The sequence below is a fragment of the Neovison vison genome, chromosome 7, assembly GCF_020171115.1.
Source record: "Neovison vison isolate M4711 chromosome 7, ASM_NN_V1, whole genome shotgun sequence".
NCBI classification, from domain to species: Eukaryota; Metazoa; Chordata; class Mammalia; order Carnivora; family Mustelidae; genus Neogale; species Neogale vison.
The window spans coordinates 129,732,737-129,748,307 of record NC_058097.1 but is presented as its reverse complement, the minus strand read 5'-3'; the positions used below and the strand labels follow the sequence as shown (position 1 = coordinate 129,748,307).

General features: G+C 36.9%; 1 protein-coding gene across 2 annotated transcripts in view; it reads left to right on the top strand.

The window, feature by feature from the left end:
- Positions 1 to 12,845, top strand: part of CEP57 (centrosomal protein 57) — a 41,026-nt gene extending 28,181 nt beyond the window's left edge. Inside the window, exons 7-11 of one of the 2 annotated variants that reach the window (XM_044258269.1) lie at positions 514 to 615; positions 1,142 to 1,219; positions 8,172 to 8,416; positions 9,212 to 9,356; positions 11,039 to 12,845. In XM_044258269.1, coding sequence (XP_044114204.1) covers positions 514 to 615; positions 1,142 to 1,219; positions 8,172 to 8,416; positions 9,212 to 9,356; positions 11,039 to 11,272 — 804 coding nt within the window. In that variant the 3' untranslated portion in view covers positions 11,273 to 12,845. Of the gene's footprint in view, positions 1 to 507; positions 616 to 1,141; positions 1,220 to 8,171; positions 8,417 to 9,211; positions 9,357 to 11,038 lie in introns of both variants that reach the window. The other variant, XM_044258268.1, reaches the window with a different exon arrangement.
- Positions 12,846 to 15,571: the final 2,726 nt, after the last annotated feature.

The window sequence follows — 15,571 nt, the reverse complement described above, 5'->3', positions numbered from 1 at the left end:
AGCACCTGCTGTTCTTTACCTTTCAGTTCTTTTGGACATAAATTTCCAGTTTCTTTTTCTTTAAATTATAAAAGTATGAATTTTCTAAAGAGGAAGAAATGTATTTTGCTCTTTAACTGCTTTGTGCCTTGCACTGATATGGTTGCCATGTGTAAAAAAGAAAATATTGAAACAGTGTTTTCAAATTAGATATATTGCATTTAACTCATTAGGTCTAATTTATCGAACAACTACAAATAATGGAGCTAAAGTGTTCCAAGGTTAAAAAAAAAAAAAAAACAGACAAATGACAACACAGCACTTCAAGATAAAATGACAGACTTGTAATTGATTTAAAATATTTGGTAAATATTGAAAGATTGATTCAAGACAGGTTATACAGCTATGATGTGTTTTCTAGTCAGATACTACTGTAGGTTTTTACAGGTCTTTACATGTCAGATCTCAGATTTAAATACTAGCTTTTAATCCTATAGCATTAAATTTATGCCGTCCTGTTTTTTTTAGTTGCAGACTGGTCTAGAAACAAATAGAATTGTCTTTGAAGATAAGGCAACTCCATGTGTTCCCACTGCAAGAAGAGTTAAAAAAAAGAAGTCAAAACCACCAGAAAAGGTACAAAAACGGGACCAGTAAGTCGAAGTGCTGATTATCACTTAGCGTAATTTATGTGAAAATAGTCAAAACAGTGTGGTACGTCAACCTTTGATCTCTTTCATTCAGTTTCTTCATTGGGAAAATGGGGGTAATAATTACATATAAATTTTTACCTTAGTAGATAACATACATGAAAGCATTTTAGAACTGCAAAACACTATGCAAATCTTAATTATTATTCAGTATTTCATTAATGACCTTTTACTCTTAAGTGTTTTTAGGTGTATCTGACTATACGTGCATCACATACTTATACACAGTTTTTTTACTGAGACTGTAATTGCTGTTTTGGCACATACTGTTTTTACCTTCCTAGCGTTTCTTAGGCTAAGATGCATATTGTTAAGTATTATTAGGGGCTCAAGAACATTCCAGTATCGATAAAGCTAGTAGCCGCCCAGCAGTAAGCTGAAATTTCAGGTTAGTGCTATATGGTCAGCTTTTATCATGTGAATAAACTTGTTTTTCTCTCCTTTCCATTCAGAAAGGTTCTAGGAACTATTTTGCTGCACAACCACATTATAGATTATGCTTGGGTGATATGCCTTTTGTAGCTGGAAAGGTGAGTTGGTCAAAGTCTGGATTTTTTTTTCTTTACAACTTAGCTCTTTGAATTAAATCAACTCATACACCTCTTTGAATTAAATCAATTCATACACCTGTATGCCTAGAAGTGCTGAAAACATTTTTTTGCCCCTTTACCAGCAATGGATCATAGTGATGTGAGAATGAGATAGAAGAAGGTGTTATGGGATTGGGAAAGCAGGGCTGAGACTAGGGGGACTTTAAAGCAGGTAAAACATATGTGCAAGGAAAGTTACGAAAGTTTCGAACAAAATCCGACACCCTGGTTTGGAGAAGGAGTCGTAGTAAATGAAATAGGAAATAGTATATTTGTAGCATTGGATTTTTAGTATCAACCTTGTTCATTTATATTTAAATATAGGTAGATATTTTAATAAATAGAAATCATATACTGTTTGTCCTCACATGCTTATTACTTAAGAACTCATTCTCCCAAGAGGCAGTCAGAAATAGACCTGAATCTTCTGTTCCTTCAGTGTTATTTTTTATTTTTTAATTTTTTTTTTTTAAGATTTTATTTATTTGACAGAGAAACACAAGCAGAGGGAGTGGGAGATGGAGAAACAGGCCTCTCAATGAGCAGGGAGCCTGGATGCGGAGCTAGATCCCAGGACCGTGGGAGCATAACCTGAGCTGAAGACAGACACTTAACAACTGAGCCACTCAGGTGCCCCTCCTTTAGTGTTTAGATGTAGAGATGATAATTTTGTCAAATATCAGCAAGTACTAGATCATTTCTAATAAAACTCTGTGTTAGTTTAGGGTCCCCTGGGTGGCTCAGTTGGTTGAAAAGCTGACTCTTGATTTCAGCTCAGTTCATGATCTCAGGGTCCTGGGATCAAACCCCAAGTCCTGCTTTGCACCCAGCAGGGAATCTACTTGAGATTCTCTCTCCCCCTGCCTTTCTCCCCACTACTCTCTAAAACAATCTTTTTTTTTTTTTTTTAATACATCTAATGAGACCTCATTGATACTTTTCTAGACCTAGCACTTTATTTGAAAGTTCCTAAGTGAGTTAAAATCTTTCACTGTAAATTAACTTTGTTCTTTTTCTGCTCTCAGGGATCCACATAGAACAAATGAGCCCTTGACTGTAGGGTAGTAACAAAAATTTTGAAAATAACTTTATCTTTATTCTCATCTCCTATTCTATTCTAGGTTATAAACACGTTTTCTTCAGCTATTCCGGATGTGTTTTAATGAGTTTATCTCCTTATCACTCTCTTCCTTTCTAAATGTGGTATGACTAGCACAGAATAGACACTTTGTCACCTTCTGGTGACAAAGCTTGGCCTAGCATCATATTAATGTTCTGGAGGAAGCCACATGATCAATCCCTCTCATGAATTTTTTTCTTTTAAAGATTTTATTTATTTATTTGACAGACAGAGATCACAAGTAGACAGAGAGGTAGGAAGAGAGAGAGGGGGAAGCAGGCTCCCCCTCTCATGAATTTTAGAGTCAACTGAAGTAACAAGTGTTTTCCTGAATCTTTGCATTAGCTTCTATAGTGTAGGTCCTACCTTGTAGATCTAATTATTTTATACAGAATTTGTAAGTAAATGAAACTATAGGAATAGATTTACCCTGTCCCACATTACGTTAGAATCTAGTTCATTATTTGTATTATCTCCAAATATTGCCTATCATTGATAATTCTCATTGAAGTCATTAATACAAAGTTTGAACAAGGCAGGTTCGAAGACCAGTCTTTTCAACCTAAACTCTACTTCTGAAGTTATTTGTACTCTTTGTGAAATATTATTCAAATAGGGGTGCCTGAGTGGCTCAGTTGGTTAAGCGTCTGCCTTCAGCTGAGTTCATGATCCTGGAGTCCTGGGACTGAGCCCCTCATCAGGCTCCCTGCTTAACAGGGAGTCCGCTTCTCCCCCACTCATGCTTTCTCTTACTCGCTCACTCTCAAATAAATAAATAAAATCTTTGAAAGAAAATTATTCAAATAGCCAAGAATGTGCTGTCACCTAGCCAAGTGTTGTCAAACTGTCTATTGTGAAGGATCAGGTTTTTTTTTTTTTAAGATTTTATTTATTTATTTGACAGACAGAGATCACAAGTAGGTAGAGAGGCAGGCAGAGAGAGAGGAGGAAGCAGGTTACCCACTGAGTAGAGAGCCCATTGTGGGGCTCGATCCCAGGACCCTGGGATCACAACCTGAGCAGAAGGCAGAGAGGCCCAACCCACTGAGCCACCCAGGCACCCCTCAGTTTTTATTTTTAATTAGATGTTGTCATAGACCAATACACTTGTAAAAGGCAATAAAAATGAATTACTAGAAAAATGAAATTAAAAAAACATAAAGTACATGTCCTAAGTTTTAAATTACAGATTGAACAAACAAAAAAACTAATAAATACAATCAGCAAAATAATAGGAAAAAGTTTTAAAATCTGCATAATGCTTATTGAGAGTATACATAGACGATTAGTATCGCCAACACAAGTTATGAGCAGAATAATGATTTCACATACTCACATATTTTCACACTCTAATGATTACTATGTATATCAGCATTAAATTGTTAACGAGAGGGGCTCCTGGGTGACTCAGTGGGTTAAGCCTCTGCCTTTGGCTCAGGTCATGATCTCAGGGTCTTGGGGATCGAGCCCCGCATCAGGTCCTCTGCTCAGCAGGGAGCCTGCTCCCACCTCCCCTTCTGTCTGCCTCTGCCTACTTGTGATCTCTCTCTCTGTCAAATAAATAAGTAAACAAAATCTCTTTTAAAAAGAATAAAAATGAATTGTTAACGAGACAAATGAATTTGGTTCTTGATAATCAAGGTTGTATTAATGACTACAGAGTTGCAAGGGAGAATGTCTATCTAAGCCATTTTAATTGTAGGTGAATTTAAATCATCTTGATAAAAACATAGACTAACTTTTTAATTTTGAAAAGGTTCTAGATTTATAGGAAATTGCAAAAATAATAAAGGGCCCCTGTACCCTTTATCTGGTGTACCACCGCAGCGGTACATTACACAACATAGTAGTTTCACGACCAGGAGGTTAACATTGGTACAATCCATAGACCTAAGTCAGATCTCTCTAGTTTCACAGGCCCTTGTGGGTGTGTATGTGTGCACATGCATGTGTAGATTTAGGTCAGTGTGAATTTATCACATATTCGTGCAACCACCACCAGCACTCCATGCCTACAGTTTTGCCATTTCAAAAACAGGAATCATGCAGGATGTGACCTTTTTGATACTGACCTTTTCACTCAGTATAAATCCCTTAAGATTGATCAAATTGTTGTGTGTATCCATAGTTCCTTCCTTTCTCTTCGCTGAATATCCCATGGTGTGAATGTACCACCGTTTAATGATTCACCCACTTAAGGACTTTTTTGGGTTGCTCCCAGTTTCAGTCTTCACAAACAAAACCAGTACAAACATTGTATACAGGTTTTTGTGTGAACATAAGTATTCGTTTCTATGGGATAAATGTCCAGGAATGTGATCACTGGGTTGTATGGTAAGTGTGTATTTTCTTTTTAAACTATCCACTTATTTTTAAATGATTGTAACATTTTTCATTCCTAATAGCAGTGCCCAAGAGATGAAATTTTTCCCTATCTTACCAGCATTTAGTATTGTCACTTTTTATTTTAGCCGTTCTGAGTGTATGATATCTCACTATGCTTTGATTTTATATTACAGTAATGATGGTAGTCCTATTTTCATTGTCTATTTACCATCCATATATCCTCTAATGAAATATCTACCTACATTTCTTGCCCTTTTTTAATTGGGCTGGTTATTATGGTTTTTTTTGTTTTTTGTCTTTACTGTTAGGTTTTAAGAGTTCTTATTTTGATAAAAGTCATATATCAGATACATAGTTTGTGAGTATATTCTCCCAGTCTTTTTTCCTCTTAGAGTGTTAAACAGAGCAGCTTTTTGTTGTGATGAAATCCAGTTAATTGATTTTTGCTTTTTATGGGTCATGCTTTTGCTGTCAGGTCTAAGAACTCTTTTCCAGGACCGACATCCTGTAGATTTTCACTTATGTTTCATATGTATTTTATAATTTCATATTTTACATCTAAATCTGTGATCTACTTGAAATGATTTTTGTATACAGCATGAGGCTTGTTAGGTCAAGGTTTATTTTTTATTCTGTTTCATTGATATATGTGTTTACCTCTTTGCCAGTACCACACTGCCTTGATTACTATGGCTTTTTTTTTTTTAAGATTTTATTTATATATTTGACAGAAAGAGAGCAAGACAGGTAACACAAGCAGGAGGAGTGGGAGAGGGAGAAGCAGCTTCTGCACTGAGCAGGGAGCCCAATGCGGGTTTCGATCCCAGAACCCTGGGATTATGACCTGAGCCGAAGGCAGACACTTAACAACTGAGCCATCCAGGCACCCCATACTGTGGCTTTTTATAGTAAGTCTTAACATCAGGCAGAGTGATTCTTTTCTCTATTCTTCTTTTTCAAAATTGTTTTAGCTCTTCTAGTTTCTTTGAAAACGATAAGAATTCTAGAATAAGTTTGTCTCTGTCTACAAAAAATGTATCTTTTCATAATGTTGGTTGGAATTACATTATAACTATAGATCAGCTTAGGGGAGTTGATGTCCTTGTTATGTTGAATCTTCCAGACCATGAGTACAGTATAGCTTTTATTTATTTATTTAGATCTTCAATTTCTTTCATCAGATCAGTATTTTGTGGTTTCTGGTGGATTGGTCCCATGTCTGTTTTATTAGATTTAAACTAACATATTTTTTTTAGAGCAAGTGTAAGTTGTATTTAGTTTTAATGTAGTTTTTGTGTTATCGTTGCTATTATATTTAGTTTTTGTATGTTGAGCTTACATTCTGTGATATCACTGAATTACTTTCTAGTCCTAGGAATTGTTTTTCAGATTGGTTTGGATTTTCTGTGTAGAGAAGTATGTCATCTGTAAATAGGGACAGTTTTATTTCTTTTTAATTTGCAAACCTTTTATTTCCTGTTTTGCCTTAATGCATTAGCTAGAATTTCTAATATTACATTAAGCAGGAGTGATGAGAGTAGACATCCTTGCCTTTTGTCTGATCTTGAGTGGGGGGAGAACATTACCATTCAGTCTCACCAGTAAGAAAGATGTTAGCTGTAGGTTATCAAGCCTCTTTATCAACTAGAGGATATTTCCTTCTGTTTCTACTTTGCTGAGAGTACCTGATTGGGTGTTGGATATTTTCAGATGCTTTTCTTTATTAATGATACGGTTATGTGCTTTTTCCTTTATACTGTTGATGCATTACATTGATCGATTTTTAAAATAGTTGAACTAGTCTTGAATTCCTAGAACAAACCCTACTTGGATATAGTATACAAACTTCTTCATATATAATGCTGGATTCAGTTTGCTACCTAACAATAGAAAGTAAGAAAAAAGAGACTATCTGTTAGCTTAGCACAGTGGTTTTCAAACCTGGCTGGTCAGAATCAACTAGCAATCTTAAAAATACACATTTCCATAGAATTTCCTTTAAATTAAAAACAAACAAACAAACAAACACACATTTCCAAGCCTTGACACCACAGTGAGTTTGGAGTGTTTTGTAGGAATCTGCATTTTAAACAAGCTGTCTAGATGATGCTCATGGAGCCAAGTTTGTCCAGCCATCTGTTTGTAAATTGAAATAGCATATGGAGATTATTGTTTAACATTCAAAACCAGAAACTTTGAGAAGGATACCAGGTTTCTCCTGTTGTTGTTTATGTGACAAAGATGAACTTGGTGCATCTTAACTGTTTGAGGATAGTGAAATGAATTTGACCGCAGTCCCTCCTACCTGGAAGTACATACAGTGTTTAGTAAGTGAAATAGATATGCAAACACAATTATAATATATTGTGATAAACGTTGTGATAGGCATAAATGCTGTAGGTGATCTGAGAATGGACTACTTAATTGGACCAATTCATTACCTAGAGGTTTTAAGGAAGTCTTTAAAAGTTAATATATTTGAACTTAGTTTTAAAGAATGGTAAAAAATGTTGGCCACACAAAAGAAATGGCATGTGCAAATATAGTTTATTTAAATAATGCAGATTTTCAGAGCTAGTTCAGTGATTCATGAGTTGCATACAACACCTGGTGCTCATTACTTCTAAGTGCCCTCCTTAATGCCTGTCACCCAATTACTGTATCCCCCATTCCTGTCCCCTCCAGCAACCCTGTTTGTTTCCTAGAGTTAAGAGTCTGTCATGGTTTGCCATGGTTTGCCTCCCTCTCAGTTTTCTTTCTTTTTTTTTTTTTTCTCTGTTTTCATCTTACTTTATTTTTCCTTCCCTTCCTCTCTGTTCATCTGTTTTGTTTCTTAAATTCTACATATGAGTGAAATCATATGGTATTTGTCTTTCTCTGACCAACTTATTTCACTTAGCATTGTACCTTCTAGTTCCATCCACGTTGTTATATGTTAATTTGAATCTAGATAAAAAAATTCAAGCAAGCAGAGAAATTAGGGGATGGTGGGATATAAGGCCAGTGGGGTATCAGTTGCAGCTCAATGATAGAAGACTTCTTTCCTATGCTAAGGAATTTGGACATTAAAGTTAGTGGGCTTAACATCAAATATTTCAAGTAGGAGAACAACCTAATATTCCTATTAGAGTAATATTTTAGGAGGAGAGCTTTTAGCACTATGGAGTTAAAGACTGAACACACTAGGGGCAGGGAGTCCAAATGGAATCTTCTTGTAGTAGGGGTAGTTGCAAGGGAATGACAGGAGGGTGGAGACAAAGGCGAATTGGAGGTATTTCAGAGGTTCAGTGTGACTTGGTACTAGGATTTACTCTAGGAGATTTATATTGCCTCTTGGTGGGTGGGGGTCTTTTTATGCTACTTAGGGAGTAAGCAAGAAAACAGATTTAGGGGATGTGGCTTCAATTAATTCTCATTTTTCTTCAGTCCACCAGTCCTAGTCATGCTGTGGTAGCCAATGTTCAGCATGTCTTGCACCTAATGAAGCAACACAGTAAAGCCCTGTGCAACGATCGAGTGGTCAACAATGTTCCTTTGACAAAGCAAGGTTCTTCACGAAGTGGTAATAAAAGTAAGAAGTTGTCAGTAACACCTTCCTCCTCCAACAGCATTAATGAAGAGTTGTCAGAAGTCTTACAGACTTTACAGGATGAATTTGGGCAAATGAGCTTGTGAGTTTTAGTTTTTGTTTTTTGTTTTTTGGGGTTTTTTTTAAGTTATATTTAGTTCTGGTGGCACAGTCAGTTAAGCGTCTGCCTTCGGCTCAGGACATGATCCCAGGGGTCCTGGGATTGAGCCCCGAATTGGGCTCCCTGCTTAGCAGGGAGTCTGGTTCTCCCTCTCCCTCTGCTACTCCCCGCTGCTTGCGCTGTCTCCCTCTCAAATAAATAAAATCTTTTTTAAAAAAAATTACAGTTCTAAAACTTCATTTTAACTTCTTGGTGACGTCATTAATTATATTGTTAATTTGTTCAGCAAATATCTGAGCACAGTCCTTGAACCAATCACCTAAGACCTTAACAAATATAACCGTTCTGGGGGAAATCTCTCCCTTTTTTAATACTGTTAAATGTTTTCATGATCAAGGTTTACATTTAAGTTTTATTTTCTTATCGAGAGCTTGATACACAGGGAGGAGTTTAGTTCAACTTAAATGATAAATTAGGATGTATTTGAAGAACGAGATCCTCCCTGTCTTTCTAGGCTTTTCTTTTCAATATACGTGTATATGTATACTGTTCTGGGGGAGGAAGGAATATAAATTATTAGGTCTTTGAAATTAAGAACTCCTTTTGTGCATTTGCCTCCAGTGCCTTTCTTGAGCCTTAAAACCATCTTGTTGCTCTGTTTAAGAAATTGAGTCATTTTTTATTGCACAGACCAGTGGTCCTATGGTGAGTGGGTTGTGTTGGACCTAACTATGAAACCAGAAACTTAATCAAGCCTTGCTTTTATTTTTTATATAGTGACCACCAGCAGCTTGCGAAACTTATCCAAGAATCCCCAACTGTTGAACTGAAGGACAACTTAGAGTGTGAACTGGAGGCACTGGTGGGGAGGATGGAGGCCAAAGCCAACCAAATAACTAAAGTTCGAAAATACCAAGCCCAGGTAACTCCAACTCAGTTTCCCTTTCCCTGTTTCTAATGATTAAAAAGAACAAAGCAGAACCAAAAGCCTTTCCTCAAATACATTAATCGATGACATTGAAAAGTATCACAGATGGGGAGCTGCAGGGAGCATTTCCCTAATGTAGACACTGATTCAGTCCTTTCGTACTAAGGATTGGTGCTCAGTGGGCTAGGAAGGAAGACACTGTCTTGTAATCTGAGAGTCGATTTCATCATCTAAGATACATGTTTCAAATACTGAATATATTTAATCTTACCTTTATATGAACAAACTTAAACTTCCCTGATGAATTTAAATGGTTCTAAATGTATCTAAGTCTTTTGAAAGCACTTGGAAATTCTTGATTCCCAAAGGAGTAAGTCAGATATAAATATGTGAAAAAAAAATCCTGTTATATTTCTGTTGCTAATTAAATTAATAGAAGAGCCATGTATTTAATACCTACTAAGTGCAGTAGGAGGGCACACGCCAGGGTTTCGTCTGGAAAGAAATACAGTGATTCATGGCTTAGGCGATTACTGTGACTGCTGAGAATGGTCTGGAGATCATCTGGGCAGGGAGAAGTTCTCTGTCAGAGATCATCACTGACTGCAGTCGGGGAGAAGCAGACAGATTAGAATTGTGCTTTGGAAGTAGAAAGATCAGGGCAGCTTGCTGCTGAATATCATTTGAGGGAGAGGGCAGCCATACCACTGATGGAAATGGAGAAAGACTGGAAGCAGAATAGGTTTGGCTGACATTTACTGATGGGTGGCTATATGAAAGGCATGATGCTCAGTGCTTTTAAATATGTCCTTTTATTGGATTTTCATGGAATGCCTATGAAATGGGTGTATTGTCTTATTCTATGGATAAGGAAATGGGCTCTTTCTTGGGAGGTAGGCATATCCTAAAGTGAAAGTAAGTAACCTTTATGCAAGGACACACTGGCCTGCTGGTAAATGGCAGAGCTGGCATGCAGGCGTGGGTCTTTTCAACTCCAAAACCTGAGATTTTAAGTATTTTTGTGAAGTTCACATTTAAAAAAGAATAAATATAAGCAAATGATTGCTATAGGAGTGATGGTCTAATTTGTTTTTTGTACATTCGATTTAACTTTATTCTCGCTAATGGAACACCAGCTTGGCAGCAGCTTAAAGTACAAGTAAAGCTCTCTGAAATAAATTCTCTGGTTTAAATTATTCTAAAATAGTGAAATAATTTAAAATCTTTTATATTAATACATTACCATTACGTCTCTTTGTCCATCTAGAATATGTTTCATTGCTCCTCAAACTAGTTTCTAGAACCACTCTTCTCCTCTTCACCTTTAGTATCTATCCTATCCTTCACTTACCATGTCAGATTTTTTGTCTTCTCCATGACACCTTCCCCCAACCCCTCTTGTTTCTCACTCTATTCTGCACTTGGGCAACACTGCCTTACCTTCTGAAAGAGCCCCAATATTGATGTTTACTCTTGTACTCTTGTTTGTATGTTCCTTTATATTTTGACACACGGTGTTCAGTGACTGGTACAGTAAGTTTTGGAAGGCTTTAAAACAGTAAACCCAGAATATATTATCTGCATTGTAGTTTGGATGAGAGTTAAAAATACCAGTTGTCAGAAGAGATTGTTTTCATTGAATTCTCCTTTTTCCCTGCCTTGGTTATTTGCTATAGCTGGAGAAACAGAAGGTAGAGAAGCAGAAGAGGGACTTGCGAACCACTAGAAAGACCCTTGATGAAGAAGGAAACAGCAGCAGTCGTTCTTCTGGAATCACAGGAACCACAAGCAAGAAGGACGTTGTCAAACCAAGACCTGGTGAAAAAAGCAGGAAAAATCTTCAGTTATTGAAGGACATGCAGACCATACAGAGTTCATTACAAAGCAATAGTTTATGTTGGGATTACTAACTGGTAGCAGGTTATAAATTTTATTCAGATAATCTGTACCTCATCAATCAGATTTTGACAATTTACTCTCCAGGTCTCCTACTCTCTTACGTTGGAATTAATAATAGCAGGTGTTAAGGGACCCAAGCTTCATTACACAGGCTTCTTACGTTACGCATCATGACTAAATGTTAAACCACCTAAGTGGAAACCAGGGGAGTTTTAAAGGCCAGGAAGCCACACATACTGCTTCTTTGAGATGAATTTGCTGTACTGAAATACTGCACTTTGTAAACAAATTACCAGTTGTTTACTTGTGGGTGTGATTTTTTTTTTAACAGTTCCCTACATATCTAAGTAAAATTAGGTTTAAATTATCAAAATGCGAGGCTGTACTGTAGGCAGTGTTTGCTTAAAAAATCTTTCTAAATCTTCCCTGACACAAATCACCCCTTTCTCCTTTCCAATACAACCATTAAATATACTTTGTTTTGACTGTTGGTGGAGCTTTTCTATATTTAAGTATTTATACATATTTAAGAGGATTGCTTTGTTTTGTTTTTTGACATTCCAGACATTGATCAGTATTAAATACACTTGTATTGAGTTATCCACCATTAAAAAATTTTTAAAGACCCAGCATTCATTTTAAGTCCATTCACTGCAAAACTTTTAAAAGCATTTTTTGAAGTATAAGCAAAGTACTAATGAAATAAATGAGCTTTTAGAATGAAGAGAGAAGAGGAAATGTTGTAAAGCATATACATTTGTTGGTTTTAAATAATACTTGTTTGTAATCATGCTGTTGAGTTCGAGGCATTGTGTTTTTTAATCTTGAAACTTGAGAGACGAGCCCCTTGGACATGTTATCGGTGTGCAGTATGAGTGCATTAGCTGTACACATGTAATTCATTATGTTAATAATGTGAATCATAATTCTGCATAGATCAAGACATGTGAACTTTTTATAAATTTGCCACTGAAGTCAATAAAGCAGCTTTTTTAAGGAAACACTGAAATTTTCCTTAACAGCCTGTTAATAAAGGCTTTATTTGTTGTAAACTCTCTAAAAAATGCATTTCTAAATAGGGCATTTAACATATTTTGAGAAACAATAAGAAAATATAATTACATAATTTGCCTTTCTCATGCTTACACAGAAGCTAAACCCAACAAGACTGAACTATCTCATGGCATGTGATGAGATACTCTGAAGACTACTAAAGGACACATTAACCACGTGTTAGATTTTTTATGCCTTCCCTGGGATCTAGTTGGAAGTTCCGGGATTTTATCTGCGTATAATCAGCATGAAATGTAGTACCTATCTGGGCACTAAGCTTGTTAGGCCTCTTACTTGAATTAATTTTTTTTTACAGAGTTCTTCATTTAGGTTCCTTGAATTTGGATCTGTTTGTGAATGTTCTGAAATTGTATGTAAACTTTTGCTTGCGTGCGCAGTTTTGTATCCTCTTGACGTCACAACAGTGAGTCCACAGACCCAAAGAATCACTGCTCTGGTGACATGGAAAATATTTTCTTGTGTCTCGACCACCATTTCAACTATTAAACTTTTGCTATCGCTGTGTTTGAATTTCAGGTCATTAAACTGTGTGACATTTGGCATGGTAATGGCTCTAAGTCCTAATTAGGAGAAGTTTAATGGTGCCAAAACCCGTCCCATCCCTCAGATAGGAGTCAAACTCTCATCTTCGGCTTTTAATACAGTCAGATGAGAGTTGAAAACAAGGGTACCAAAACCGCCTCATTCTCGTTGTCTGAGAGTTCACAATGGAGGAGTTTGCTGTTAGTCACCTAGTTTGTTGCGAGAGCACTGGTGCAGTGCACTTACACAAGTGTCTTCTGTGTGTGAGATGCTGAAATGGATACCAGGCTAAGAAGAGTATGCTTGCAAGGTAGGTGGTTGACATCTGAATTATTTCAGCACTGGTGTGAATGTGGCGGTGCCAGCACAAGTGCAGTGCAGTGAGCGCACAGAGGGCAGAGGGGGGGTTAACATCCTGGAGGAGGGAGTGATGCCTAGACTGGAGAACTGGAATGAGCCAGAAAAGCGAAGTGTTCCAGGTCAATGGGGTAAAAATAAAAAGGGAAAAGGCCAGATTCTGCAGTTGACGTAGGAGAGTTGTGGCTAGCTGAGCGGTACTGGTACCTAAGAGTTGGGATATGCAAGTGAGACTAGAAGATAGAAGAGTAAGCCAACAAGTTAAGGCTAAAGAGCTTTGACATAACCACACGGGTCTCTGTTTTGTATCCGAGATCATAAAGGAAAAAGTGCACCTGCACAACCACTAGTCATAGATAGAAAGTTATAAAACAGCTCTCAAATAGGAAAGTTACATAAGCTTCTGAATTCGATGTAGTCCCACTTGTTAATTCTTACTTTTCTTATTTGTGTTTTTGGCATTACTGTCCAAAAAATGATTGAGGAGACCAACATCAGGGAGCTTCCTCCTATGTTCCCTTTAGGAATTTTATGGCATCTGGTCTTCTGTTTTAAGTCTTTGATATATTTTGAGTTAATTCTTGTGAGTGGTGTGAGGGTAGGGGTCCACTTCCATTATTCTCCACATGTATTTCTCCAGTTTTCCCAGCACCACCTGTTGAAGACTGTCCTCTCCCCAGCAGATGTTCTTCACTCCCTTGTTGAGTTGACCACATATGCCAGGATTTCATTCTGGCCTCTTCCTGTTCTATTTTTGTGCCAGTACCATACTGTTTCTATTACTGTGGCTTTGCTAGTGTAAAACTGACCCTTGAACAACATGAGTTTGAACTGTGTAGGACCACTTACACATGAATTTACAGTATTGCAAATGTATTTTCCTTATGATCTCAACACTTTCTAGCTTACTTTAAAAATAGTTTATAATACATATACAAAATGTGGGTTTTTTGTTTTTTAAGATTTTATTTATTAGAGAAATAGCACAAGCAGGGGAAGCAGCAGAGAGGGTAAAGCAGTCTTGCCACTGAGCAGGGAGCCTGATGTGGAACTCATCCCAGGACCCTGGTATCATGACCTGAGCGGAATGCAGATGCTTAACTGACTGAGCCACCCAGATGCCCCCAAAACGTGTTTTTTTTTTACTCTCTTACTAGTAAGGCTTCTGGTCAATAATAGGCTATTATAGCTAAGTATTGGGGGAGTTAATCTGATACTTTAGATGTCACAAGGATCTCATTATGCTGTGAATTATGTGAATGCTGTGAATTATTACGATTTAATAGCTATCATTTTAGTGCTCTTTAACCTTTCTGCTGCAATTATTTTATATTCTCAAGAGTTATAGTTTTCTGTCGATCACTTTAATAAAAATGTTGTGTATTGAGATCTTTTCACCTAGAAGATCTACTTCCAGCATTTCTTCTAAGGCAGTGTTAGGGGTGGTAAACTCACATTCTGTTGGTTTGGGAAATCCTTTCTCTTTCAGATAAGGATAACTTTGCCACTTATAGAGTATTTTTGCCTGGCAGTTTTTGCCTGGCAGTTCTTTGAATAGATCATTCCATTCTCTCCTGGCCTGTAGAAATTGTGCTGAGGAATCTGATAGCCTAATGTGGGGGCAGGTGATGCCTTACAGGTTTTTCCCCCCGGCTTTTGACAGTTTCATTAGTGTGTCTTGGAGAAGGTGTATTAGCTTTGTATTCTTGTATATCCAGTTCCTTCCCCCAGGTTAGGAAGTTCTCAACCATTTTTTCTTTCTAGAAACACTCTGCCTCCTCCTCTTTCTGATACATCCATTAATCTTATGTTAGCTTTTCTGTTGGAGTCTGATAATTGTTATAGGTTGTATCCACTTCTTAAGTATCTTAGTTCTCTCTCCTCTTCCTCCTGAATCATTTCTAAACCCTTATCTTCCAGCTTACTTAATCTCTCTTCCATCTGATCTTCTCCATTTCCAATGCTTTCTAATACTCAGCTTTAGATTTTCATTTTAATTTTTTTAGAATTTCAATTTCTTTGGCAAAGTACTTCTTAATGTTCATTAATTTTCCTAAGTTCATTGAATTGCCTTTCTGAGTTTTCTTGGAGCTTGTTGAATTTTGTCCTGTTACTTTGAATTCTAAGTTAGAACAGTGTTCCATGTCTTTGGGTACAGTTACTGGAGAATTGTCATTACCTTTTTGTTGTCCTGTGTTACCATGATTTTTTATGGTATTCAATGAAATGGGCCTCTGCCACCACCTTTAAAGTAGCAAACACCTTTCTTACTTACATAAGGCTTTGATTTTAATAATTCATCAGGTTGGCAGTTAGAAGCCTTTCTTTTGTTTCCCAGAAGGTGGTGCTATAGCGCA